At 38.8% G+C, this 26,034-nt stretch overlaps 1 protein-coding gene across 1 annotated transcript in view; it reads left to right on the forward strand.

The window, feature by feature from the left end:
• The window catches only part of SPOCK1 (SPARC (osteonectin), cwcv and kazal like domains proteoglycan 1), a 366,435-nt gene that overhangs the window by 253,477 nt on the left and 86,924 nt on the right, over positions 1-26,034 (forward strand). The window contains exon 5 of the mRNA XM_031506078.3: positions 23,669-23,801. Within this exon, the coding sequence (XP_031361938.2) occupies positions 23,669-23,801 (133 nt within the window). The remainder of the gene's footprint in view (positions 1-23,668; positions 23,802-26,034) is intronic.

Here is a 26,034-nt window from a genome sequence, read left to right on the forward strand (position 1 = left end):
AGTAGCAGTGTAGAAAATTGAGTTGCATGGAAATGTGTTATTTAAGCTACTCAGACCCTGCCCCAGGGGCAGTCTGGCCTCTCCTGTGCAGCATCTGCAACCTCCTCCTGCTCCTCCTCCCCTCCACAGTCACCTCGTGAGCAACCCTGGGTCTTGAATCATGGAATGGTTTGGGTTGCAAGGGACCTTAAAGATCATCTAATTCCAACCCTCTGCCCTTTGGATCTACTCATAAAATCAGTTGGTTCCCCAATTAACCTTGCTGTGCTTGTAGATTTTTTTTCAGTCTCTTGTTCCTTTTCATACTGATTCTGAAAACAATTGGTTTTCATTTGATTATTATGTACAATTCAGGGAAAAGGGCATAGCCCAAAGGGAACTTTGCAAAATAGCATCATTTGGATTCTTGTTGGTATATTTATCCATGTTAATTGTTTGTGTTTTATTTATATGTATTTTCTTGGAGGAGCCTATCACAAGCAGAAAGATGCAAGAACCCAGATAATAACAGGGGAAAACCACTGGGTAGTTCATTCATTTTTTCCTCTTTCTCCATGGGCATTAACCAACTAATTTTTCTAGTAAGCTGTTAGTACTTCTGAAGTTAAGGCTGAAGATGTCTGAGAGGTATTTCAGGCAGATAATAGAGTTTTGTCAGCACATCCTCTAAGGCATTTACAGTACATTTAGAGAAAAGGCAAGACTGAGTTGTAATTGAAGAGCGTGAAAAAGATAAATTTGGAGATGCCTTCTTACATGCTTAATAGTCTTATGAAATCTTTTGAGTAGATTAAAACCCCTTTAAATTTGGACATCTATGAGGAAAAAGTCTTTATTAGTTCAGTTTTGCATGAAATGTAGTAGTTAATGTCTCTCAAAAGTTGTCTCATTCATTCTCAGTCCCATAATACATTGAGCCATTTGTTTCTGCTGGTGCTGATAGTGCAGTGGATGGGAAGGAAAGATGTCACTCTTGGGCTCTTTTCAAAAGAACAGAATGAGAAGAGAGGATTGATGTGAAAATTATGGCCATATTAACATGTCCAGGGTTTACAGCTTTGTTCAGTCCATTTGACCAGACACGACCAATTAGTTCATCACTGCAATGTAAGTCACTCACAAAGATAATCACACATCTTCTCTGCTTCTCTGCCGTGTCTTAGAAATCCAGCTATTTACTCACTACTTCTCTAGGACTTTTAAGGATAATGCTGCTGACAAAGGAGTCTACTACTGAGTTTCTCACTTCTTTTTTTTTTTTTTTTTTTTTTAAAGATCTGGACAAGTTCCCAGATAAAACATCTGTTCTTCTAAATTACACGTCAAAGCCTTGCTCTGACCAGCGTGGCAGTGTTGGCAACTACATTTACCCACAAGGAGCAGACAAATTTCCCTCTCTTTCTTTACAAATCCTGCAGCTGATACACCATTTCTGGTTAGGAAGGATCCTGTTCAAAACAAGTCAAGTAAAACATCCCCATATGTGAAAAACAGCATTTTTGTTGCATTGCTGTGGTTTGCCAGTGAGTGCTTTAAATTGTATCCAAAAGGGGGAGGCAAAGCAATCACTGCCAGGACATCAGTGACCCACCTGCTTTGGAGAACTGCTGGGAGCATTACAGAAAAATCTCTGACCACAGCAAATGCACTTTTAAGGATTTACTGAAAAGTTGTGCACATAAGCAGGGATTTGAAACAGTGCTATTCCTCAATGTCTATGATTACCTCAACAATCACCTTTTAAAAGGTGCTAAAATAGCCTCTATAAACCCAACCCTGTTGTTTTGCTGTTCTCTCTGACTTGTGTTTTTTCTTGTTTGCCTCACTGCTGAATGCTAACAAGGGGTTGGCACAACACCAAGGGCTCCCCTGGTGAGCACAGCTTCCTATGCTGGAAACCTGCTGTGCTGGTGCCCTGCCTGATGTCATGGAGGGCTTGGTCCTAAGCTCATTTAATTCTGCCTGATCTATGTGGTAATGTTTATCAAAGCCTGAGTAGGTGAGAAATCCATAGGAGAACCAAACTTGGACAATGATTAATTATCTTTGGATCACCTAATACCATCAGCTGGTTCCCCAGTTAACCTTGCTGTGTTCATAGCTCTTTCTATTCTCTTGTTCCATTTAACACTGATTCAGAAAATAATTGTTGCTCATTTGTGTATTATGTAGAGGTCAGGGGAAAACAAGCATAGCCCAAAAGGTACTTTTCATGAATCACAGAATCACAGAATATGCTGAGTTGGAAGGGAGCATCGAGCCCAATTGCCAGCCCTGCACAGGACACCCCAACAGTCCCACCATGTGCCTGAGAGAATTGTCAAAATACTCCTTGAACTCTGTCAGGTTTGATGCTGTGACCACTTTTCTGGGGAGCCTCTTCTAGTGCCCAAACTTCTCCTGATATCCAACCTAAACCTCTTAAATATCTTAATTATTTTCTGCATCTCCAGTGGTCTTGGTGAATTCTGTGTTGAATTCACAGTTATTAGTTAATTTTTACTGAAGATTTGTTTATGAGCATCCAATTAATTCTTTTGCTGATTAATGTTTTCAGAATTAAGGGAAGAAAACTGCACAGTTCGGAGTCAAAAGAAAATCTTTTGACCATTGTTTTATTATGAAAGAAAGCCATTTCAAATAGGTTGGATTTTTTCCCAAGTAACAATACAACAGTATTTACACATATCTGCAAACTGATTTGAGCTGTCAAAATCTGACTTTTCCTAGGGGAAGGAAAAAAAAAAAAAAAAAAAGGAATGTTTTTATGAAAAACTTTTTATCTGCTTCTAGTGCTGAGTATTGATTAATCTACTGGCATAGATTTTTGCTTCAGGAGAAAGAGCATTAAAATATTTGATTAAACACACAATCACAAGAGCAAATAGATTGCATTAAGTTTTAAGTTTCTTTCAAACAAAGCTATTGTACTGGGGAAATTGCCAGAATTTAGGCTTATTATTTGCAAGGGTAGCTCTGATAGAATCTTGGAGTGTTACTTTAATCCTCAGTGGAAGAAAGTTCTAGATATGAACAGGATTGAGTAAATGTTTGTTGTTTGGGGCATTTTTTTGTAAGTTGTTAACTCCAGTGCATTACTCTGTAAAGACTGTTATTCTTACTAATATCCAATCCCTCATGGTACATTGCACAGTTTAACTGTGCTCATGCTGTTTGTCCAGAAAGAGAAATAAGCAGGAAAATCAAGGAGAGGGGGCCTTTGAGGTCACAGCCAAGTGCAGTAGATAATGTGATGTGCAAGGGGTGTGCGAGTGATGTGTACAAGTCCTTGGAGGGAACTTGAAAGTTTTTTAAAGTATTTCAGCTCCAGATTGCCTGACAACAAAGGCACCTCCACTACAGTGCAAGAGCTTGTGATTTTGCAACAGGTGAGTAACAGACACATGGAAATAAGTAATGTTTGTTTTGTTATGGAGTCCAAGTTGCATTTTAGTAAGACAGAGCACATGGTGTGATGTGCCATCAATCTATAAGTGCTCAAGGGGACCACTGACTATTAAAAGAGAACAGCATAAGAGTCTGGCACTACCCTTTATTCCCCATTACAGTTATTTCTAAAATTTTGATTATGAAAATTATGATCTAAGCATGAACTCCCGAAGGTTAATAGCTTTTCCTCCAAGAGAGTCTCCATCAGTAACTGCCCAGGATTCAGTCCAAGGGTGCTTGAATATTGGAACAGCACTCGCTGCTGTTAAAAGCAGATATTACTCTACTGAGCAGGGTCATTTGTAAAGTGTAGGTCTTCCCTCAGAGTGTTCCATTTCTCAGTTTCAGCTTTGCCTACATTAAATTGCTTTTAACTGAAGAGACCACGTGGAGAGGCTGTGGAGGGACTGGCTTTCATCCCAAACGTTGGTAGGAGCTCATTCAGTTCGGAGTGACCTACTTGCTGCCAGGGGTTCCTGCACGAAACCCCTCCACAAAATCCTTTCTGGAGGAAGCTGGCTATGGTCTGTCCTCTCAACAGATGAGAATTCATGTTCCTTTTAGGCTGTTTTCTGGCTTTCCCAAGCTCTAGGTATGCTGTTGACTGTGGTGTATTTGAAAACTCAGAGGTAAAAGATCCCTGAACAATTCACAAACTTAGGACAGATCCTTCCTTGACTTTTAAGTCCAAGATTACTGCAGTCATCTTTAAATCCATACTGGACTACTGACTCAAAGCAAAAAGAGCTCAAATTTTACACCATGCATTTTGGTATTTCCATGAATTTCCAAACTTCTACAGAAAAATGTACACATGAAAACCCATGGTCAGGCAGAGCACAGACATCTCCCATGGGAATAGCCTGGACTTTCTGCATCCCAAGGCCAGTTAGCCACTCTGCTCGTCTCTCCACAGAACTGGTTCATGCTCCAGCAGCTTTACACCTCATTAGAGTAGTGCAAGGTGGTGGGCTTTTCCTGGACATGAGTAATTTTTGAAATAGATGGTAATGCACAGCTCTCTTATAACAGATTTTAGAATGTCTCCCCATGCCTGTCTGCCCTGGCCATGCCAGTAGATGAAGTTGTTCTTGCTGTCAGCAGGGGATTCAGGGTATTTTACGCACAGCCACCAAGCACCAGGCTGCTGGTGAGCATCTCAGTGCTGAGGTCACTGCCTTTCACCCTGCAGCTCCTGCCTCCTGTGCTCTGCCTGCCCCTGAGGCTGCTGCAGGCTCCAGGGAAGCACGGTGGGCATTGAGACAATCTCCTGCCGCCTTGCTCCTTTCAGGCCACTTTCAGAGCACTCACTGAAACCACCTGAATACTTCTGGGTACCTTTGCTATCATCAGAGCATTTTTATATTGAACAGAATGAGAAAATAATTTCTTTTTTTCTGCACTTTAATTAGCATTTATAAATAGTTTTTGCATTTAAAGATACTATTACTGAATGGGTTGAATACTTCTTTGTAATATTCCCACTCTTAATAATCTAGTTGTATGATTTAGCAGTATATAAAAATGGACTAGAAGTGACTTCTTGGATCATTAAGTCTAATCCCTCTGCAAAAGTGTAAAATAAACTTTTTCATAAGCCTATCAAGTTCTGTCTTAAAGATAATAAGGTTTTTTGCCTGCTGTACTTCATTTGGATGAATCCTGAACATCTAAACCTTTCTTGTTGGAAACCTGCTAATATCTGGCCTAAGTTTTTTCAAATCCAGCTAAAACTTCTGGAGTTTTCCTAAATTGTTCCTCAGTATTTATATTGAAATAATGACCTTCTATTGTTTTGCTAGATTTGGCAAATATTCACAATATTTTCTAATAAATTAAGCTCCCTTAAAAAGACATTCCTCTTGCCTATTTCAGTTTTCCTTTGTAGCAGAGGGTTTGACTGCTGAGATCAGTTAAGAAACACAAAATTATCACTTTGTCTTCTTGCTGTTAAAATTATTTTTAGATCTTTGATTTTGCAGTGCCTCTGAGTAATCAAAAAATATGTTAAGATTTTAATCTTTACATTTTAAATTAATCCCCTCTTTTAAATGGCTGTTCTGTCCATGTCTGCCTTAAACCTCTGGTGATACTTCCATGAGCCCTGTTGGAATGTGTGCAGCTTGGAAGTCCTTATTCCAGCTGGGCTTTCACCTGAGCTTTCTGGAGAATGGCTCTGGCTTTGACACTTTGTGATCTCTAAATTAATATATATTATAAATACATCTACAGTTTGCTGCTTTAAGCACTCCTGCATAACATTCTGTATTTGTTTCATCTTCATAGAAACACACACTAATTATTTTTCTCTGTAATGTAAAACAGTTTTTTATTAACACGATTAAAAAAAGGGGGCCAGGGGAGAGTTTGAAAAAAATGCCATACCTAGTTTAGCACTACATACAAACTATATATAAAATGTTGTATTTAGAGCTCTGACCTCTGACTAATACATAAGCTAATGTATAATGATGGCAAATGCATGTCTGAAAGTTAATGTGTGAATGTAAGTTTGTGCAGCAGATTCATGGGAAACACAAGCCAGCAGGAAAACTTAAATATATGAAAGGTAAAATAAGGGCAACATCATGCTTGTTCTTCAGTGGTTTTACTGTCTCAGTGGGTTCTTTTGGAGACTGCAGAATTGGTCATATATAAACCTCTTGGCACAGCTCTATCAGCTGCTTAAGAGCCACCATCCAAAGCTAAGTTAGCATCCAGAAGTTCCTGTTTGCCTCGGGATATCTGGAAGAAGGCAGAGTTAAAAGTTCAGCCACCTCCTCCATGGCATTTCTCTGCTCCTGACTTGGACTGTGAGCTGTTGATAGCATAAGGGATGTTGGTTTTTGTTGTTTGTAAAGCTTCTCTTGCTCACTTTAGAGTGAGCAAGAAATGAAAACAGTAATTGGTATAAATGTCATCTGCTTGGCAAATGTCACGAGATTTGCCCACAAATGAATAGTGAACAAATGACTAAAATTGGAAGGGATTCACTGCCTCTGAATCCTCATTCTCTGAGAAGCTCTTAGGCTTTGCATATGGAGTAGCCTCATAATTCTTGGATTTTCACTGCTTTTCAATCAATCTTCATACACTGTCAGCACTGTATTTAAAATACAAGCAGGTTGTTATGAGGATGTGGGTCCAGGAGAGCAGTCCCACAGCTCCCTGGATTCCTGTCAGCAGCAATACATTTCACCACTGGCCCTGCTGATCATATGGTCTAGTTTTGCTTGAGCTGTTGTCTGACTACTTCTGGTACTACATTAATCCTCACATGACTCGGAATCTGCAATATTTTTGGGTTTTCTACAGCCCAGTAAGTTAAGGATGTATTTCCTGATTCACCTTCTTTGTATTTTTTATAAAAATCTTAACCAGACAATGGCTGGAAGTAAATTTTTGATAACATTTAATATGTGCCTGTATTTTTGGTTTTTATCCCTATCTTAAATCTGTCGAGTAATCCAGTCAGTCGTAAATTACTATTTAATGTTCACAAATGACCTCCAATGCACCAAAAATTATTCTGTGTTTATACAATAATCTGTTTACCGGAGATTCTAAATTTATTGCTGGTTTTTGCTGTAGAAGCCTCAGGACATAAATGTGTTCAGTGGAAGTCTTTTGAGTGCTAATAAAAGCCATGCTTTTGTAACATTGGGATTGTTGTTTACAGTCAAGGAATTTTATTAAAGTTTTTCTTAAATTTCCAGCATCCTCTTATATTGAAAAAAATTTTAAACATGCAGCATTTAAAATTTGCCTTTTAGTAAATGGCATTATACGTTGCAATTGCAGTCAATATTACAAACAATATACTTTCTATAAAATTTGTAAATTAGGCCTTAAAAATACTGCATTTCATTTGATGCTGGCCAGCTTGCTGCTTTTTCCAGCCACAGAAGACTTCTGTGTGCTGCAGACTCAACACACACATCTTCTAAACCAGCTAAAAAACTGATTTTTGTTGTTTGCAAAACAGTTCTTTATTTTACCTTTGCACTGCTGAGATTTGCCATTATTGCTTCTGAAGCCTTTTCCTGGTCGTGAAAGGTGCCAATAACTAAAAATTCATGGGTTGCTACAAATAACAAGGGGCTGAAGCTCAGATCAGCTGGGTCAGACTCTTCCACACCTCCTGCCTGGAGTTCTCACAGCTCCTGCCCCCCTGTAGGGTCTGCTGGGGGCAGCTTTGGCTCCTCCAAAGCTGAGAGTGGTTTCCAGCAGAGCTCTGCTAAATTTCACATCTCCTTCAACATCCTTCATTTCAGGCACAAAGCTTCACTAGGAAAAATGATGAAACCATATCCAAGACTGCCCTAAGGAATTCATCAACAAGCTTTCATTTTTGAATTGAAGTTTGCAAAAAACTTAGACTGTGAAGATATTTCCACAGAGGTTTGCCAGTTCCAAACTAGATTAACAACAAAGACGTGAATGTCAGCTAAAATATGAAATTGAAAAAGATAGTCTTTGGTGTTTGATCCCTTTCAGAGCCATGCAGTTCCATCTAATGGCACTCTTTTGAAAGAAATAGCACATGAAAACAATGAGAAGGAGCTTCTTGCCTCAATCATTTTTTTTATTTGGTGCATGTTTTGTTATCAAAATTAACTTTTAATCTGTTACTTCCTGCTTCTTTAATATTTCATTTTATATCATTCTCTTTTTATTAACAAGTTTATGATTGCCTCCTTTGTGCTCGGCCAGAGCTCATCAAGAGTTCTACCTACAGATTTTCAATTTAGTAATTTTGTATCAGATTACCTCAACCACTGAACCACAGATGAGATTATTTATGGACATGAGCCACCAAAGTACATTCTGTTCGAAGCTCTGTATGTACGCAGTACTAAACATGATTAGAAATCATCCCCAAATATTTTGCTTTTTTAAATGTGTTTGCTCAGGTATCACTGTTCCACTCCCAAATTACCTATAGAAGGGTCATGCTGAGCCATTCACCTTTCAGGCACGAAGAGTAATACCATAGAACTTTTGAAACAACATTGCTTCTATCTCAAGGTTTAAAGCAGTCTTGTAATATATGATAATTTAATTCCCATAAGCATCTTCTACATCTTGAGAGGTGGGGCAGAAAAAATCATGGGCAAAGGAAAACGTTCCTGCTCATTGCAGGGGGTTGGACTCGATGATGTTTTACAGGTCCCTTCCAACTGAAATATTCTATGATGTCTTTGATCTGTATATTCATTCTAAGGTGCTTAACCAGCTACAGCATAGAACTGTCTAAAATAAATAAATAAATAGGAAATATATCATGATAGATTCCATTACATTAATGGAGCATAATTACCATGAAACATTTTTACAGATCTGTGTTATTAAATCTTTGTGAAATAGCAAGGGCAGGAAGATTAACAAGTTTTCAAATTAGTTAAGAGAGAATTATCAAGCCTTCATTTTTTTATCATTTATTGCATTTATGTTCTCTACTTTCACAATGAAATCCTAAAACATTCATTACAAGTAAATACAGAATGTTCTGTTACTTCAATTAGAAAAAAAAAAACAAAACAAAATTTCTGGCACATTCCATAGAGTTATTTCCTACTCCAACTAATGGTAAAACAAACAAATAAACGAAAAAAAAGAAATCTTGCACTACAGTCACTGCAGTCAGTGTAAAATTACCACCTCTATGAAATAAAACATTGCAATTAGATAAGTACTTAAAATTGTGGGGACTGTATTGTTCTCAGATTAGCTGTTACCTGTAGAATTATCTGTGCAGCTTTTGCTCAGTTTGCACTCAACTCCCTGTTGAGATTTTTTTGAACATTGTAACATTTTGAGAAAGTGGAAATAGAAATAAGCTCAAAATGAAAACAAGCTTTCAGCTTTAAGCATTGAGTAGATGTGTTCTGGAGTCTTCTAACAAAATGGTTTTCCTGTCAATTCAACAAAACATTTTCTAGCAATGTAAAGAATAGTTCTTGACAAGAAAGTCTCTCACCTCACAAATCTGAGTAGGATGACAAAGAGCCCTTCAATGTAGAATGTGAAAAAGAGAGCTTCAAGCCTTCTCACTCAGGTAGAATAGTCTTTTGGAACTTCTTTGAGTAGTTACTGACATCTCTTTCCCTGAAAGTCTGGAGGTTTTGTTCCTTTCCTTTGTTGTTAATTGAAGGAGAGATTTGATCTCTTCATTAATTATGCCAAATTCACCCAGTAGCCTGATGGTTATGGCACTCAGCTGGAATCAGGATTGAGGATTGGCACTGAGTCTCTACTGCTGATGTAAATAAAATCCACTCCCACGACTTCCTAGCACACCTTAGAGAAGTCAGTCAAATCAGAATGGTGCTGTCATCACCTCCCATCTTCATGAAATGACAAATTTATTTCATGCTAAGCTTGTGAAGAGAGTCAGTAGCATGTAGAGAGCTCCAACTGACTCAAATATTCAATTAACATTAGCACTTAGAGAAAATAAAACATTATCTTTCATTATTATCTCTGGAGATAGAGTATGAATTGCTCCTGGAAAAGTGTTGAGAGTTATTTTTTGTCATCTTTTCATTATTTGGAAGTGATCCAGCATTGGTGCTTTCATATTTTACTCCTAAAATGATAGCTGTTAAACACAGTGTATTATGATTTGTGAAAGATTAAATCCTTTGCCTGGGTCTTCACTGGTTTCTGATAAATGCCAACTGCTAAAAAAACATCCCTGTTCTCCTTTCTTTTCCATTTCCTGGGGCAGTATCTTTAATAAGTAATAATATTGCCAAGTAGACTTTCCCAATAGCCTTCAACTTAGCATTTTTTTTCTGTGCATATGAAGAATAGGCAATTTCTACATTTATATCTCTGCATACTTTTCCAGGGAAAGCAGATGCTCCAGAGTGTTCTGAGGACTTGCTACTACACCTGCAGGATTCAGAAGGAGAAAAAGCTCACAAATCTTGTGAGCACTTAAGTGATGTGATCACTCTAATTACTGCAGTGTTTTGCTTACATTTTACTTTAACTCCAGCAGCAAACTAGTCATGAAATAAACATTCTCTGACAGTCACTGTGCTTTTCTCTTTTCTAGGTCTTCACTTTGAGGGCTTATGTTATCTCACACATCTGAATGATCACTCTCCTGTACAATGTCATGCAGTTTTAAAATAAAGAACAACTTTGTACCTAAAGGCTCTTTTACAACCGTGTCAAATTTCAAAACTATGTTAATTTTCCAAAAAAGAAGAATACATCCAAAGGCTGAAACATGCTATGCATTTCATAGAAATCTCAATTATTTTCACTGTATTTTTATTTGTCCTTCGAACTTAAAGGATTGTGCAGCTGATTATTTGGGGGTCATGGAAGGATGATCAGAACAATTTTGATTTGGATTAGGAGAGTTTTCTACTACAGCCACAGTTCTGACCCAGACTGAATCAATAATCTGTAAATTTTTCAAGTAGCAGCTCTACTAGAATAGTTTTCTAGAGGTCTTGCTGAAGATATTTCAAGTATTGAAGTTATGTCACTTCTGCAAGTAAATCTTTACAAACTTTTTATTACCACTGTTCACATTCAGATTTAACATACTTTCTTCAGAATTAACATTCAGCCTGTCACCAGTGCAGTTTGCAGCCTTATGACTTCAGATTCTCTTGCAATTTTGTTAATTTTTCTTGTTTTCCCTTTTTTTCCTCCTTTCACTGGCAAAAATTTTGAGCCTTTCTGTTTTTTATTTGTTTACTAATATTAAGAAACAATACAGTCTGCTGCATTTTTTTATTGCAACGGTTACTGTCAGCTTTATTATGATCGTATCTAGGAAAGTGTTCTTTAATATATATGGGGAGTGAGAGCAGGGAATTTGCTTCACTGGTTTATCTGGCCTCTAGCTTTAATGACCATGCAATCCATCTTCTTTTATGAAACAAAACAAACCATTCTGATTAGTTGGTTGTTGCAGTCAGTGATCCTCAACTGTGGAAAACTAATTAACCTTAGTAATAAGACATAATGTGAGGTTTTTGTTCATTTGTTTAATGAGTTACAAATTCAGGTGAGCAAAGCTGCTTAAAAACAGTTGAAAACATTAATGAAAACCCAAACCTGCTCCTCCTGCATCCAGTCCTTTGCCTTGCAGTTCAGCAGATAGAAATATAGGAAACTTACACATCCTCTGCTTCTCCTTTCCTCTTTATTTATAAATTCTGAATTTTTACCTTATTGGCATTTAGATAGATGGTTCATGTTGAACAAAAAGGACACTTTATAGTTTTGTTGCATAAATTATTCTGTCCATTATTCATTGCCCTATGTTGTAATGTGTGAGCCATTTTTCTGGAGAGCTTGAAATCTCTTTCAAGTCCTTTGACAGATTTTTGTAGTCTTAGCTACCCCAGTTTACCCAGAGCCCAGGACTGCCAAGCTGAATTACACCACGGTCATCCCTGCTTAGCACCTCATCCATAGTTAATTTCTTGATTTCTTCTATGTTTTATCTGTGCATAAATTTTTAATTTGCAACAACACTTTATCTTAGCTCCGAAGTCTGGGGGTTTTGCTAACTAGTTCCTTCATTAGTTCAGAAATTTTGCTTCATTTTGAACCAGCTGCCTGTCTGTGTGACAGGTTCATAGTGCTTTTAGAAACTCCTATGGATGAAACACAATGAGAGCTTTTTCATTTTATAAAGAGTTTCACTCAGCCCTGTGCAGACCAGAAATGTGAGTGCTGAAATGGAAACCCTGCCCAGGAGAGAACTGCTCTGACCTGGCACCTCAGGATCACCATCAAGATGAGATAAACTGCCTGCAGAGGCTTGTCAGGAGATAGAAGCTGAAGTTTCAGTGCTGCTGATATTCAGTGTTTAGAGGGCCCTCTGCTAAATTCCAAAAGGAAGTGAAAAAATGAGGATCAGTAGAGCATGAATCTGAAACACAGTTATCAATACAAAAAAACAGCCTTACAGCTGCTATCATGCAACCCTCAGAGGAAGATTTAATCAGCCTCTGGCTTCCTTTAGATGGAAGGAAATGGGCTCATGAAGAAAGTATCTCAGAGCATGTAAATTAGTTTTCAGCTCTGGGAAGAAACAAACTCATATTTTATATTTTACCTTTGCAAATATGTCCTGCCCTCACCAAAAGTATTATTTACTAATTAGCCCTAAATGTAAAAGTACATTTGTACTCTAAGTAGCATACAGACTGAAAATAAGAGACGAATAGATTGTAAATAAATGAAATGAGAGAATGATTGCTTAGATAATCTGAAAGAATTTTAGGAGGATATAGCTAAATTAATGATTGCCTCTTGGGCATTGTAGAAAGGAAGATAATGTGCTCTGGTTTGCAGCTGGGAAAGGGAGGATATGGTTAAAAAAAAAGTCCAGATAACAAATGTGACAGGGAAACAGCAGCTGAAAAAGAAAGATGATGTGAAAAGAAATACAGGATATTTGGTCTTGACATAGTGAGCTTCTAATGTGGACAAGATGTTCCTGAGAGGAAATGGCAATAATAGTGCAAAGAGATGGAAGGATAAGCCAGAGAGGACCTATAAAGTTTCTCAGACTTCCAAGGACTGAAGTGTAGAAGGGTAAGAAGACTAAATTATTACAGGTAAAGCACCAAAATGACATTGAGATACAATTTAGAGAGAATATAATACGTAATATGATACATCCTAGCAGAGAGGAAAAGAACAGTCAGGAGTAGATGAAGAAATAACTGCTTCTCCTAGGGGCCTCGTTTTTGAGGTTGAATGAAGCAGAAGAAAGTTTCAGAAGTAGGAGGGAAAAAGTATGAGGAAAATGAGATTGAGGGGGAGGACGTCAGGGCAAAGCAGTCAGGCTGAAAGTTTGGAATCAAAATATTTAAATACAGCAGTGAGTAAGAAAGGACACTGAAATTCTTTTACAATTTTTTAAAATTTTCCTTAAAATAGATGACCAGATCTTGGGAAAGTAGGGCTAGAGGAGAAAGTCATCTAAGCCAGTCAGGCAGAAGATAGACCAGAGTCTGTAGGATTTGAGAAAACCAAAGTGTTTTTTGAAAAAATGCAACATTTGCAGAAAAATAATAGCATTAATTAGTGCAGACCCTAGATTTCTACCACAGAAGCAGAGAAACTGTGGAAAGAATAAGAATGGAGTCCAAGGAGTAAATAGTGAGTTGCTGAATTGAAATTTGGGTGGTAAGAAGTGATGGAAAGCAAGGTGTCACATCTTAAGGTAACAACACCCAAAACCTATTCCTGTGTAATAACTGAGCAGCAAAATATTTAGTTTTTTTTTACAAAACATGTTGAAGTCCCAGATAATGTTATACTTTCTATCTAACAGTCTCACATGGTAAAATCAGCTTTTGAGGAAGCAGCTATAAAATGCTGGAACTATCATAAGTATAAATGAGTAGCTACATTGCCTTTTAACCTCCATGGTGGAGGGGCCTCTGGAGCTGCCTGGTCAGAGAATATGGGAAGAAGGGATGGTTTGTAAGGCACAGGTGCTGGGCTTCATGGTTCAAGGTCACAGCAAAGTGAGACCTTAAACACTCAGTGAAGTACTCATGAAATGTATATCTTTCAGTTTCTGCAAGTATGTCAATTGAATTCATCTTCAAATTTTACCCAAAGGTGTGTTTCACTGTGTGCTGTCCCTTCACTGGATCATATGCATTCAGTTTGTATCATAAATTAATGTGATTATGTAAATCCTGTCCATCACTTGGGCCCTTCCTGAAGCTGTAGTCACCTTTCATTAAGACACAGCCTGATGTAAGATGGGTTAATGCTTCTGATGGCCTCATTTGAGAAGCTGGGAATGGTATAGATATTATGAGTTCCATCTCCAGCATCCAATAACCAGATAGACAGCACTGGATATGGGGAGAAATTCAGCAGAATGTTTAGACATTCATAGTACTGAGCTCTATAAATCAGCAGTGCTGAATAAGCAACAGGGGCATTAGCCTATTTAGATGCTAAAAAGGATGGGATTTCAAAATTACTCAGCTCCTTATAGTATTTATAACTGGTTTAGTTTGCATGCACTTCACTAACATTCATTTTATTCTGACATAGGAAACTGCATTCTGATTATTTCCCCTAACCTACCTTGAATAGTGGATTTTGACTACACTCTGGAGGTGGCTTTGGGATTGATTTTCGTTTTAATTGTCTGTTGTGTGACAAGCCAATTCTATTCAGAAATCACACATGAATTCTTAGGTAATCAATGCTAATTGTAAAAATCCTCAGCATCTTAATCTGCTGTAGCTTTCTTGAGAATTTAATAAGCCTATCTCATAATAAAATGTGTCAGAAGGGGCAAATATTTTGCTAGCACAGCTTGTAACTGATTGTTTGAACCATGGCACCAAGTATTCAAGAACAGGAGTACTGTGCAGTCATTTTTAAACAGAAACATTTGATTTAGTGCCTTAAGGGCAAGAATTTTTACTGTATTTTAAAAATTCATTTACTTTCTCATCCCTACCAGCAAAATGTCAATTTTTTTTTTTTCTGAAGATTGCATGTTATTTGCCTTAGGATAAGCAAAGCAACATAATGAAGCAGAACACAGCTGAGCTGTCTGAGGATGCTTTGGGGGAGCAGCATTGATTTTTCTCCCTTGCAGTTGCAACGTGACAATAAGATCTCTGAACTTTTTTGCTTCAGGAAAAAAAAAAAAAACAACCAAACTCTCACACTTTGGGCAGTGGGGCCTTTTGGAGTGTAGAATTAAGAGTTGTGTTGCACATGACAGAATAAATAAGACTGGGTTGTAAACTGAATTGAAGGCCATAGAGCTGAGCAAGACCCCAGGGTGGGTCTGTCACCTCTTTCAGGCCATTCATTTGTTCCATCAGTTCCATTCTGCCAAGCTTCTGAATGTCTGGGGAGACAGCAGAGCTTTGATGGTGCTAAACTTCACAGACCTCTGCATTTGGCCAAGAGTGAGGATGGTTTGAAAGCTGTTCTGTCCTCAGCTTCTGCGAGATTCATCAGTCAGGTTGGAGCTTTAAAATGTTATTAAATGCTGCCAAGAAATCTGCCTTGAATTTTAGCCTTACTGAGTAACCTGCACCTGTGCTTGCACAGCTATGGTTATGCAGGGTTCAACACTGGAACTAGAAATATGAGCTGGAGCAGGGAACTGTTGGGAAATAACTGTGCTGCCAGGTTTGGTGAAAACAATTTTGAACCTGTCTAATTGCATGAAACAGGGCACAGTGAGGGAGGATCAGCTTTCCTCCCTGAACAACCTGACAGCTCAGATTAATCTCACAACCATCAAGCAGTTCAGCTTCCTTGGAGAACTTGGCAAGTTCTGCCAGCAGGAGGAGGCAGACCTGATCAATGCATTATTGTAATATCAAAGTAATCAGATCCTGGGCAGAGAAAAGCTTCCTTTATTTTTTTAGAATGTATTCTTCTTTGGTAATGGAGGAGAAACCAATAAGCTGTCCTAGAAGGAAAGAAAGAGGGCCAGTACCAAAAAAAATGGTAGTACATGTGCTGCACACTTCACCTTTATGTGCTTGGTGCCAAGTTTTTGCATCTCCTCCAGCATGTGAAATCCAGGACTGGAGATTCCTGCAAACTGAGTGGTGAATAAGATTTCAGCTTTAATTACAAACTTCCTGCTATCACCCCTCCTCCTTTGAAATTCAAGGCACTTCATTTTATTTTTACATGGTTTGGTGTCTGAGATTCCTTTTTATGTTAGCAGAAAAATAATGATGAAAAGGAAAATAATTCTCTTATAAAAATTCATGAGAACAGGCAGAGTGTAGAAGCTGTGTTATTTATTCAGGAGAGCACAATGACTTTTAAGAACACTGGGATTATATGTTTGCGTGGATTTTTTGGTTTGTTTTTTTGCTTTGTGTACTTTGCCTGTTTTCATACCTGTGCAGCTGTTGAGCATATGTATTAGGTCTAAAAGTTGAAAAACATTTAGAAGTTAGGTTAAAAAATGAATTGCCTATAAGCACAACAATCTGTTAGCTAAGACTGTAAGTGGAACTTTCAAACACCATTTTTATGCATTGTGTGCTCAAAGGCAGAAATCCCTGTGCTTCTCTAATGGCCTTAATAAACAACCATATCATTTTTAGTCCAGGAGTAAGTAAAGCCAGAACTAACATCTGAGAAAGATACTTGTACTGAGACCCTGATACTGTGCAGAATGAGCTGTCCTGGCAGTTTCAGAATATCCATATTTAAATTAGATATTACATCTCTTTAGACACAGACCTTGCTGCTTTCTGGATAGCCTTCCTCAAGTAGTGGCATTGGAGTTCTCTGAGTGGTGGTGCAGGATCTCAGAACTCACCTGCAGCAGCTGCATCAACTCAGTCAAACTCAACATTTTCTGGCCTTCCCGGCCCTCAGAATCTGTGCCATCTTTTCCAAGTAATTTCTTCCTTTAAAACATAGAGAAAGTAAAAAAGCAACAAGATTCCTTCATCTTGCAGAACCGGTAACCCTGAGGACCCTGGGCCCCCAGGCCCTTTGTTTTCTTTCCAGAGCTGGTTGCCAGCTGGACCTAGTGGGATCCATGCAAGAATCTTCAGGGCATTTTCCCTGCAAGATGTGTCAGGGAGTCTTCTTGCAAAACATTCACTATACAACATCTTTCAACCTTCCCTATGTCCAGCTGACAGCTTCTTTCTGCAATGTTGTTTCCCCCATGCTTATTTCAAAACATCTTCTTACTGTTGGTAAGAAAGAGAGGCTTGACTCTTCCTCTTCCCTTGGAAATACATGTTTTTCATTTCACTGGAATGACACCTGGTACACTTTCACTTCAGCACTTGAAATTTTCGCTTTAACTCTTCCCTGAATTTGTCATCTCTAACCCTGTCTTCTGAGTACCAGTTTCTTTCTGGGAACACTCCAGTGGCTACTGTTTCTCTTTGGACAGACTTAATTCCTAATATAATCTCATCAATGTCATTGTTTGAAAGAATAGCAAGTAAGTAGAGTATCCATTTACTATGGGGGTCAGTCTTGAATGAGTTTCATTTTGTCAGAAGGGTCCCCAGCCATCACCAAGCCCCATTAAAACCTTTGCACACCTACCACTGAGCAGTGGCCTTTTTATTTCTTATGGCTCCATACGGGGAGAAGATATGAAGGCAGCAAGAGAAAGTAAAACCAGTTAGGTGAAGTTATTTCTTTGAATATTGAAATCAGGGAAAGGTGGTACTTAGTACGGTGGGATGATGCTGAAAAGCAAGGTTGGATGATATTATTCTTTGTATCTGAAAATGTAAAACCCAGGTAGAGAAATTGCTGTAATCATATGTCTGTTCTCATTCTACAGTGTTTGTATTAAATAAAGAGTCTCTATCAGATTCAATAGCATAGTACCTTTTTTCCCCAAGGTAATATGTTTAGACTATTTTCTTCACAAACCGTGACTGCTAGTGGCTCAAGGTATACACAGCTCATGTGAAAAATATGAAAGGTTCTAGAAATGAGGCCAAGCTCTTAACTCTAACAGAATACCAACATGATACAAAGAGAGAAGAAAATACTGCCATTTATAGTGGCAAATTTCAGGTTTGTCATTCTTTTCCTTGAGAACAAGAGAAACAACTTATGCAAAGGAAAGATAAAAACAGGCAGGCAGTGCTGGCTTTATCTTCAGTGTGATAAGCTTCCTTCAGGGGGACATGAACAAACTTTGCATGAGGCATGGAGAAGGTACAGACAGTACATTTTAAACTGTTCCCACTGTGAATTGTTCCAGCTTCAGGAAGCCATTCAAGTTTGCTGTCAGAGCTCCTTCCAGCTTCTGGTACCAGCTCTGGTGCACTGAACTTTTCAATTTTGTTTAAATAGAGCTTAAAATAGAGCTTAGTTTTATGTGACTTAAGAATTTTTGTTTGATTTAAAGTCCAGAAAGAAAGAAGGATGGATGAAGTTAATCGTAATCTTGAGGAATGTCTCTGTGAGAGCTATAGTTGAAAACTCCAGTACCTAACTCACAGACCCCCACAGACAGATTTACCTGGAGAATCCTTGCAGTGGGTGGGCCCTGCTGTGGGTTCCTAACTGAAACCTGCCTTCCAGGGAACCTGCAAACCCTCAGGATGGTGACATTGCTTCATGGAAGAAGTCTCTGGAAGAGACTTTCCTGCAGTCAGCCCATCTAGGAGTGGCAATGCCAATAAAAGTTCAGTAACACCAGTTTATCCTCATGAAATATTTTGGGTTTGTCAAGCCAGTATTTTGTACATAAGGCCTGTTCTATCAAAAAAAAAAAAAAAAAAAAAAAAAAAAAAAAAAATCCCAAGCAGCTCAATCCTGTTCAATAGGACCTGAAATAAGTAGTTGTATGATTTTAAGCCCAGAAAACATGGTAGGTGTAAATAATTTACAACATGATTGAACCAAATTCTGTGGTTGTGTAAACACCAAGTTAAAGAACAAGAAGAGACAGTACCAATCTCACTATTTGGTTTACCTGATACTTTCTGTCAGAAGACATTGTGTAACTTATTTGTTGGGGTTTTTGAGAAACTTTCTGCTGTTATTTGTGGCAGACCTTTAAAAACTCACCTAACAAAAACTCCTTTGGGTAAAGTGTCTTTTTCTTGTCCAGTAAAATTACTGAATGAGTTCTAAAGTCCCAAGGAGAAACTTCTGTTTACTGTCTGCTTCATCCTAGAAGTTTGTGAGGATTTTCAAAAGCAACAGCCTGCCAAAGGAACCTGATTTGTGATTGCATTAAGCCCATCAATGCTTAATCTGCTAATTTACTGTATGTGCATTTGGGAGTAGCTGATTTTGAAGCCAGCTAACATACTCTCAATGTTGTACATTTTCTTCTTAATGAAAAGTCTGAACATGTGTCAAATATAAAATTAAATATAAATAAACTGCAAATGTAAAGAAACAAAACACTTTTTTTTCTGCAAATACCTTTATTTTGACCCCTGGCTTTGCCAGAGGTTTTTCCATATATGCTTTTCCGTCCTGTCCCTGAAAAATTGTTTTCAGAAAGGCACATAGATGATTCTGTAAACAGCTCAGTCTATGTCATCCAGTCAAGGGCTGGTCAGGAATTAAGGCTTTGCATTTTTGGTTTTGTTGCTGGTTTGTTTATTTTTTTTTTAATCTGACACAATTTAAGATGTTTTGTTTGACAAACTTTTGCTGAATCAAAAGCACAGTTCAAGCACTCCAGCAGGCTCTCGGTGCCCAGAACTGCTGCTCCCAGCCAGGCTGGACAGGACCAGGTGATTCCCATCCTTGGGGCTGCCAGCTGCACGCAGCTGGGGCTGAGCTGCTGGGACACAGCTGGAAGCTGTAAAATCTTGAGTGGAGCCACTTTTCCTCCAGGTCCTTTTTGCAGGGCCAGGGCTGCTTGGAAGCTGCGTGCAGGTGTCTGTGGCTCTGGCTGCCCCGAGCTGTCCTGTGCCCTCCTGGCAGCTGCCTGGTGGCATCTGCAAAGCCTCGGGCACCGTCCCTGCTCCTGTGCAAGCCAAGCAGATGGCAGCGCCCTGGATTGTCACAATGTGTGGTGAGCAGTGTGTCTGTAAAGAGAAATGAACTTCAATCACTGTGCACTCTCCCTTTAAACCATTGACATTTCTTTATGTATTAAAATACCAAGAGGCTGAATGCTGTAAAACTTACAAACTCCATAATTCTTCTGCCTTTTGGTGCATTGGTTCACCAGCCTGCAAAGCAAAAGCAGGCAGGGTTTGCCTATAAGTCTTAATACTTGACCAAAACATTAATGTGTTCCAGCTTCTGGAATAGTGAAAATAGTCATAGATCCTTTCAATTCTGAGTCTTAAAGCAGGATTAAAGTTGGCTGTCAGGAAAAAAAAAGAGCCTAATTTGCTCTGGCCTGGCTTGCTCCTGACACATTCATTCTAAACCAAGATAATTAGCATTGCAGAGTATTCCCAGAGTATGTGAATGTGCACTTCCATTGAGAGGGGATTTGCTGGCTGGCTGCTTATGGCAGCCAATGTTCTTGTCTAGGTTTTAATTTGTTTGTTTGTATGTTTGATGTGTTGTTAGGAGTTATAGGATTGAAAAGCTTCCAAAAGTCCCATCCAGCCTCTCAAAAATATGACTGCAGAAAAATACATGTTTGTTTTTGGAAAATAGATGTTCTTTTACAAGATAGGTGCTCGGCTGTGGTTTTGGTGGGGAACCTGGGTATCCAGTTAAAACTTTCAGCTGTTGCTCACTTGGCCAATCTGACAAAAATTACTTTTAACTTGCTTCAAATACAGTGACACTTTGCACTATCGTTTTGGAAAAACACGCAGCTTGAGAAGACTATATTAATTTTTGAAAGCCAGACTGTTTCTTGCAACAGAAATGGCTGCTGTGCTACCAGTTCCATGCACCTGCAGGAATGAGGGAGCTGTATATTTCTTGCAGCATTCCCTGCCTCATTACACACATTATATGAAGTGCTACTAAAATTGTTTCATTTTTGTTTCAAATTAATGAAATGCTTTGAGATCTACTCCACTGTAAATTCTTGTTATTAAACATCACTCTTTCAGAGAATAAACTTCCTTTTATTATAACAAGAAGATCCTGAAGATGAATGTGGGGGCTAGGAAGAGTAAATGTTTCCTTCCTGGTCTGCAGGAAGAGCACAGCAAATGGGGCTCAGGTGAAACCATTGTGGTCCCCAGCTGAGGACACGTGCCAGGCTTGGTGGTGTCTTCCAGGCAGCTGCTCTGAGAACAGAGCTCAGGCCTAAGGCTGTGCATGTTCTTTATGCTCTCAGTAAAGTGATGGAAAGGGCCACCAGGCTCCATGAGCTGCTGGAATGGCTCGAGACAATCAAATTTAATTACCTTTTTTTTTTTTTTTTTTTTTTTTTTAAGTGATGAAAGGAGAATGACAAAACATCATCAGCTTTAGGGGAATTTTCTAACAGGACCTGGCTTTGTAATATGAATCTTAAAGGGATCAAAGAAGGATTAAATAAATTAAGAGCAAGGGGTGTAAGGCTGTGCAGAGATGGACAAGCAGCCCTGTCCTGAGTGGACTTTTCTTTTAATGTTATAGTGTAGAATACCTGATGTAGTGTGATCCACAGATGCTGTACAATGTGTTTATACTTGCCACTCAGATCCTGTGATTTTTTAGGCATCAGTCTAGCTAAGAACTGCAATATATTTAATTTTGATGAGGTGCTCGTTAGTTCCCTCTCCATCCTCCACGCTTCGTGGCTGATGGCTTTGATGATGATGGCACTAAATCACACACTTCCAGTTTAGCATTTCTTGGCTGTTTTTCTATAACCAATTCTAGAATGTTCTTCTTAACGACTGTCTGTATAGCAAAGGATCTATCTTTTGAAATCGTGGAAGTTAAAGTCAGTGAAAAGTCTGCTTTATGCGATGACCTTCTGCAGTCTCCAGAGGAAAAGCACAACTCCTTTCATATTTGTCTCCAGACTCTGCCCATCAGTATCTACAGTACAATATTCAAATGTATCTTTGACTCTGAGTTTGTGCATTTCCAGAAGTGTGGGGCTGTAAATAAAGTAAATGAGGAAGTTTTCCTGTCAAGCTGAAAAAAAAAAAAACCAAAACCAAAAGTCATACCTGTAATCCAAAGAGCTCAAGAAAATGAGATAATCATTCAATTTTGGTAACAAAGCATAGTTGGGGGCTGCAAAGAAACCAGTTAGTGTGGAAAACTTTAATAAACAATTCATACAGCCTCAGCATAAGAGATCAGATCCACAGAGCTGCTTTGAGGGTTCAGAGCTGAGTAAGCACCTATCCACAGCATTTAGCACCTGGTGTATTGGTGCCTTTGTTGGCAGAATGCTTCTGAAACAAGGAGTGCTGCTCTCTGCATTAAAGAGACTTCTTCAAAATAACAAGGGAATTTAGTCTTAAATACTTGGCTTCTATTTTCATAGTTTATTATATCATGATTGAATTCCTTTTGTGGACCCAATCTTCTTAATAGTACTATTCATATCTGGCAAAGGTTAGACTTGAGGGAAATTAGGACTGAGATGAAAGAATAGAATTTATATTATTTAGCAGCTGAATGTGTCATTACATCAGAGTTGGTATTGTGTAGCAAATTGCAAGCTGTAGTGAAATTGCTTTAAAAAATATCTGTATATATTTTTCTAAAACTGTGATAAAGTCATTCAGCAGCACATTGAAATGCATTTCTAGCTGAACTGTTATATCTTTTTATTCCTGTGGTACCAGAACAGATGGCAGTTATTTTTCTTACCAGTCTCCAGCAAAGCTGCTGCAATGCTTTGCTTCCCTTGTAAATGCTTTCAGGTGAGAGACAAGTACACATGACCAAAATGAATCTGCATTGTATCACTGGACTGGGGTTTCTAAAGCAAACTTTTAATCAGCTTGCAGCATTAGTCTGGTGGTAATTACTTAATGTCCTATCAGTCAAGTAGTTCATTATGACAGGAAAATGAGCCGTTAGTCAGAATCAATGGCATGTTTTGCAATAAGTTTTTGGAGCAGATGTCTTTCTTCCTAGACATTTTTAATGCAATAATTGAGTATTCTATAACTTGAACACAACTGCAGTCACTCCCCAGGGGCACACATTGGTGTATTTGAAGATGCTCTCTGTGACTTTATGACATTCCTGGAGGGACTGTGATTGATCTGAGAACCTCAGCTGATCATTCAGTAGCTGGTGTGGCAAAAGGGCTCCTGCCCCTATAGTGACAGAAGTGTTTAGTGATTCTGTACATTGCTGTAAGCACAGTTTAAATTGCAATGTTTTTTGAAGGATTTTTGTTTTATAATCATTGCAACCATAGCACTAGTTTGGCAGCTCTGAGAAAGCCTGGTGAAAATGTCTCTAAATACAACCTGGTGTAATGTTGCCTGCATCACTAGAAATGCTGTGTAGCTCAAGAAATGCTATATTCTGAAGTAAAATCATTTGTAGTTATAAATCTAAATGAAACCACCAAGTGTTGTAAATCTAGGGCTGCCTACCAATTTATGACTTTTTAGATTGCCTGCTGTAATGTGCCATATTATAAAAGCATTGTTAGGAGCTGTATTTAATTTACTTGCTTTAAATTATGGTTTAGTAGACTTGGCAGCACTGGGTTAATGGTTGGACTCGATGATCTTAAAGGTCTTCCAACTGAGATTATTCTAAATTAATGCTGTACTGAAAATCCAACTTTGTTGGAAGAAGCTCTGATTCTTTCTCAAAAACCATGGTGTGTTTTATTTTACAGCCTTCGACAAAAGAAAGGCAACTTGGCCCAGAAACACTGGGCTGGAGCAGCCAACGTGGCCAAGTGCAAACCCTGCCCCGTGGCCCATCCCAGCGCTGTCTGCGGCTCCGACGGACACACCTACAGCAGCCAGGTGAGAGCACACACCCACAGCACACACCCACAGCAGCCAGGTGAGAGCACACACCCACAGCACACACCCACAGCAGCCAGGTGAGAGCACACACCCACAGCACACACCCACAGCAGCCAGGTGAGAGCACACACCTACAGCAGCCAGGTGAGACCACACACCCACAGCACACACCCACAGCACACACCTACAGCAGCCAGGTGAGAGCACACACCCACAGCACACACCTACAGCAGCCAGGTGAGAGCACACACCTACAGCAGCCAGGTGAGAGCACACACCCACAGCACACACCCACAGCAGCCAGGTGAGAGCACACACCCACAGCACACACCTACAGCAGCCAGGTGAGAGCACACACCCACAGCACACACCTGTGGCAAGCACATTTCTCTCCTCAGGATTTTTCATAGAGGTGCACAGAGAGAAATTAAAGAGAAAACAATTTCTATTTCTGCTCCTTGTTTTTCCTATGTGGAATGTGTTTGGAGAATTGTTTACCTGAAGTGAGTGCTTGATCAGATTCTGGTGAGGATTGTTTGAGCTTGATGGCCAATCCAACCCACCTGTGTCTGGACTCTAGAGAGAGGGTCATAAGTTAAGTTAGAGTGAGAGATAGAGTTAGAGAAAGTAGTATATAGTTTTAGTATCTTCCTTTTATATAGTATATTAATATATTTTAGTATAGTTATAATAAAGAAATAATTCAGCCTCCTGAATTGAGCCAGAAATCATCATTTCTTCCCATTGGGTTTTCCTACATTTACAATACACACCTACAGCAGCCAGGTAAGGTGACACACCCACAGCACCCAGGTGAGCTCTGCCTGCACCCCCAGCTCCCCCAGCCACAGCTGGGCTGTGGGGTGAAGATGGAATGCCTCTTGTTGTCAGGCAGTATTAAATTACACTCTTCATTAATGTAGGAATATTTTATCATGTAAAAAGTGCTGATAAAATTTAGGCTTTTCCATATTAGACAAATAGCAAATCAGAATGCCACATCACAGTCTTGTGATTTTCCTGATTCATGTTTCTCTAAATAGCCTCTTTTCTTAATGAAGTGTTGCATCAAAATATCAAAATTGTTATTGATGATGCAACTGAAGAAGAAGTATCATTTGATGAGATTGGCTTGTTTAGACAAGAGGATTTGGGGATAGTCTTTTTTGTTTTTTTTTTTTTTAAGATTTGGTCTCCAAATCATCAAATAACATAGCAGAATCATTCTTCAGTGATAGATTTATTTTTAATTGTCTCTTTTTTCCGAGACTCCATGGGTAACATATTACAATTCATTTAGCCCATGGCTTTAATAGGCTTGTGTGCCAGATGCAGCATATATGGTACCATAAAAAATTCCCATAACCCAGTGGGGATAAATTGACTCATTGTTATACTGAAAATACGATCACCTTAGGGCTTAACTCAATAAAAGAAAATGTCTTCACAGCCATTCAGCATTCCAGATCTGCCATTAGCAAATAAAGCCTTCCATGCCTTGGACACATGTCCCAGAAACAGCAGTTCAGGCACTGGAAAGCATGTTTTGGAGACTACCCTTAAGGTTCTCTTAAATTCATGCATGCAAAGTAATGTTTAACAGCCAGTAAAACTACCTTTTAAAATCCAAAAATAGCCTTCACAAAAAAAACCCAAAAACAACCAAACAAACAAACCCAACAAACAAACAGGAAAATGAAGCTATCAGGGGAAAAAAAAAATCTCTGCTGTGTTGTGACAGCTACATTATTTTCTCAGCTGGGCATCTTGAATTCTTCAGTTATTAATGGACACAAATATTAAAATGCTGCCATGCTTTGGTAATTTCAGCTTCTCTCCTGTTCTGGTTGAAGGATTTGTGTTGCCAGAAGGAGCAAATGAGAGAAGGAACTCTCATCTGTGCACACAGACTGCAGGAAAATGGCCACGTGTTGCCTGTTGAACAAGTCACTCTTTAATTCTCTCTAGGAGTGTGGATTGCAGTAATGTAGCTTTGGCATTTCTGGTTAAGGTGGGCTCATTTTAAAAATTACCTTTTCTCTCTGAACTCTTGAGTCTGTAAGATGTTCTGTAGTAAAAAGATTTCATTCCATGTTCTGTCATGCTGTGCCCTCATTTCTGTGCATCTTACCTGCCTCTCTGGTAGCTCCAAATGGGATTTTGGCCTTCTCTATTTCTTACCATAAGATCTAACTGGTTTTCAGCAGATGTACAATGTTTTAAATTCACT

The sequence above is a fragment of the Lonchura striata genome, chromosome 13, assembly GCF_050655825.1.
Source record: "Lonchura striata isolate lonStrDom1 chromosome 13, ASM5065582v1, whole genome shotgun sequence".
Lineage (NCBI taxonomy): Eukaryota > Metazoa > Chordata > Aves > Passeriformes > Estrildidae > Lonchura > Lonchura striata.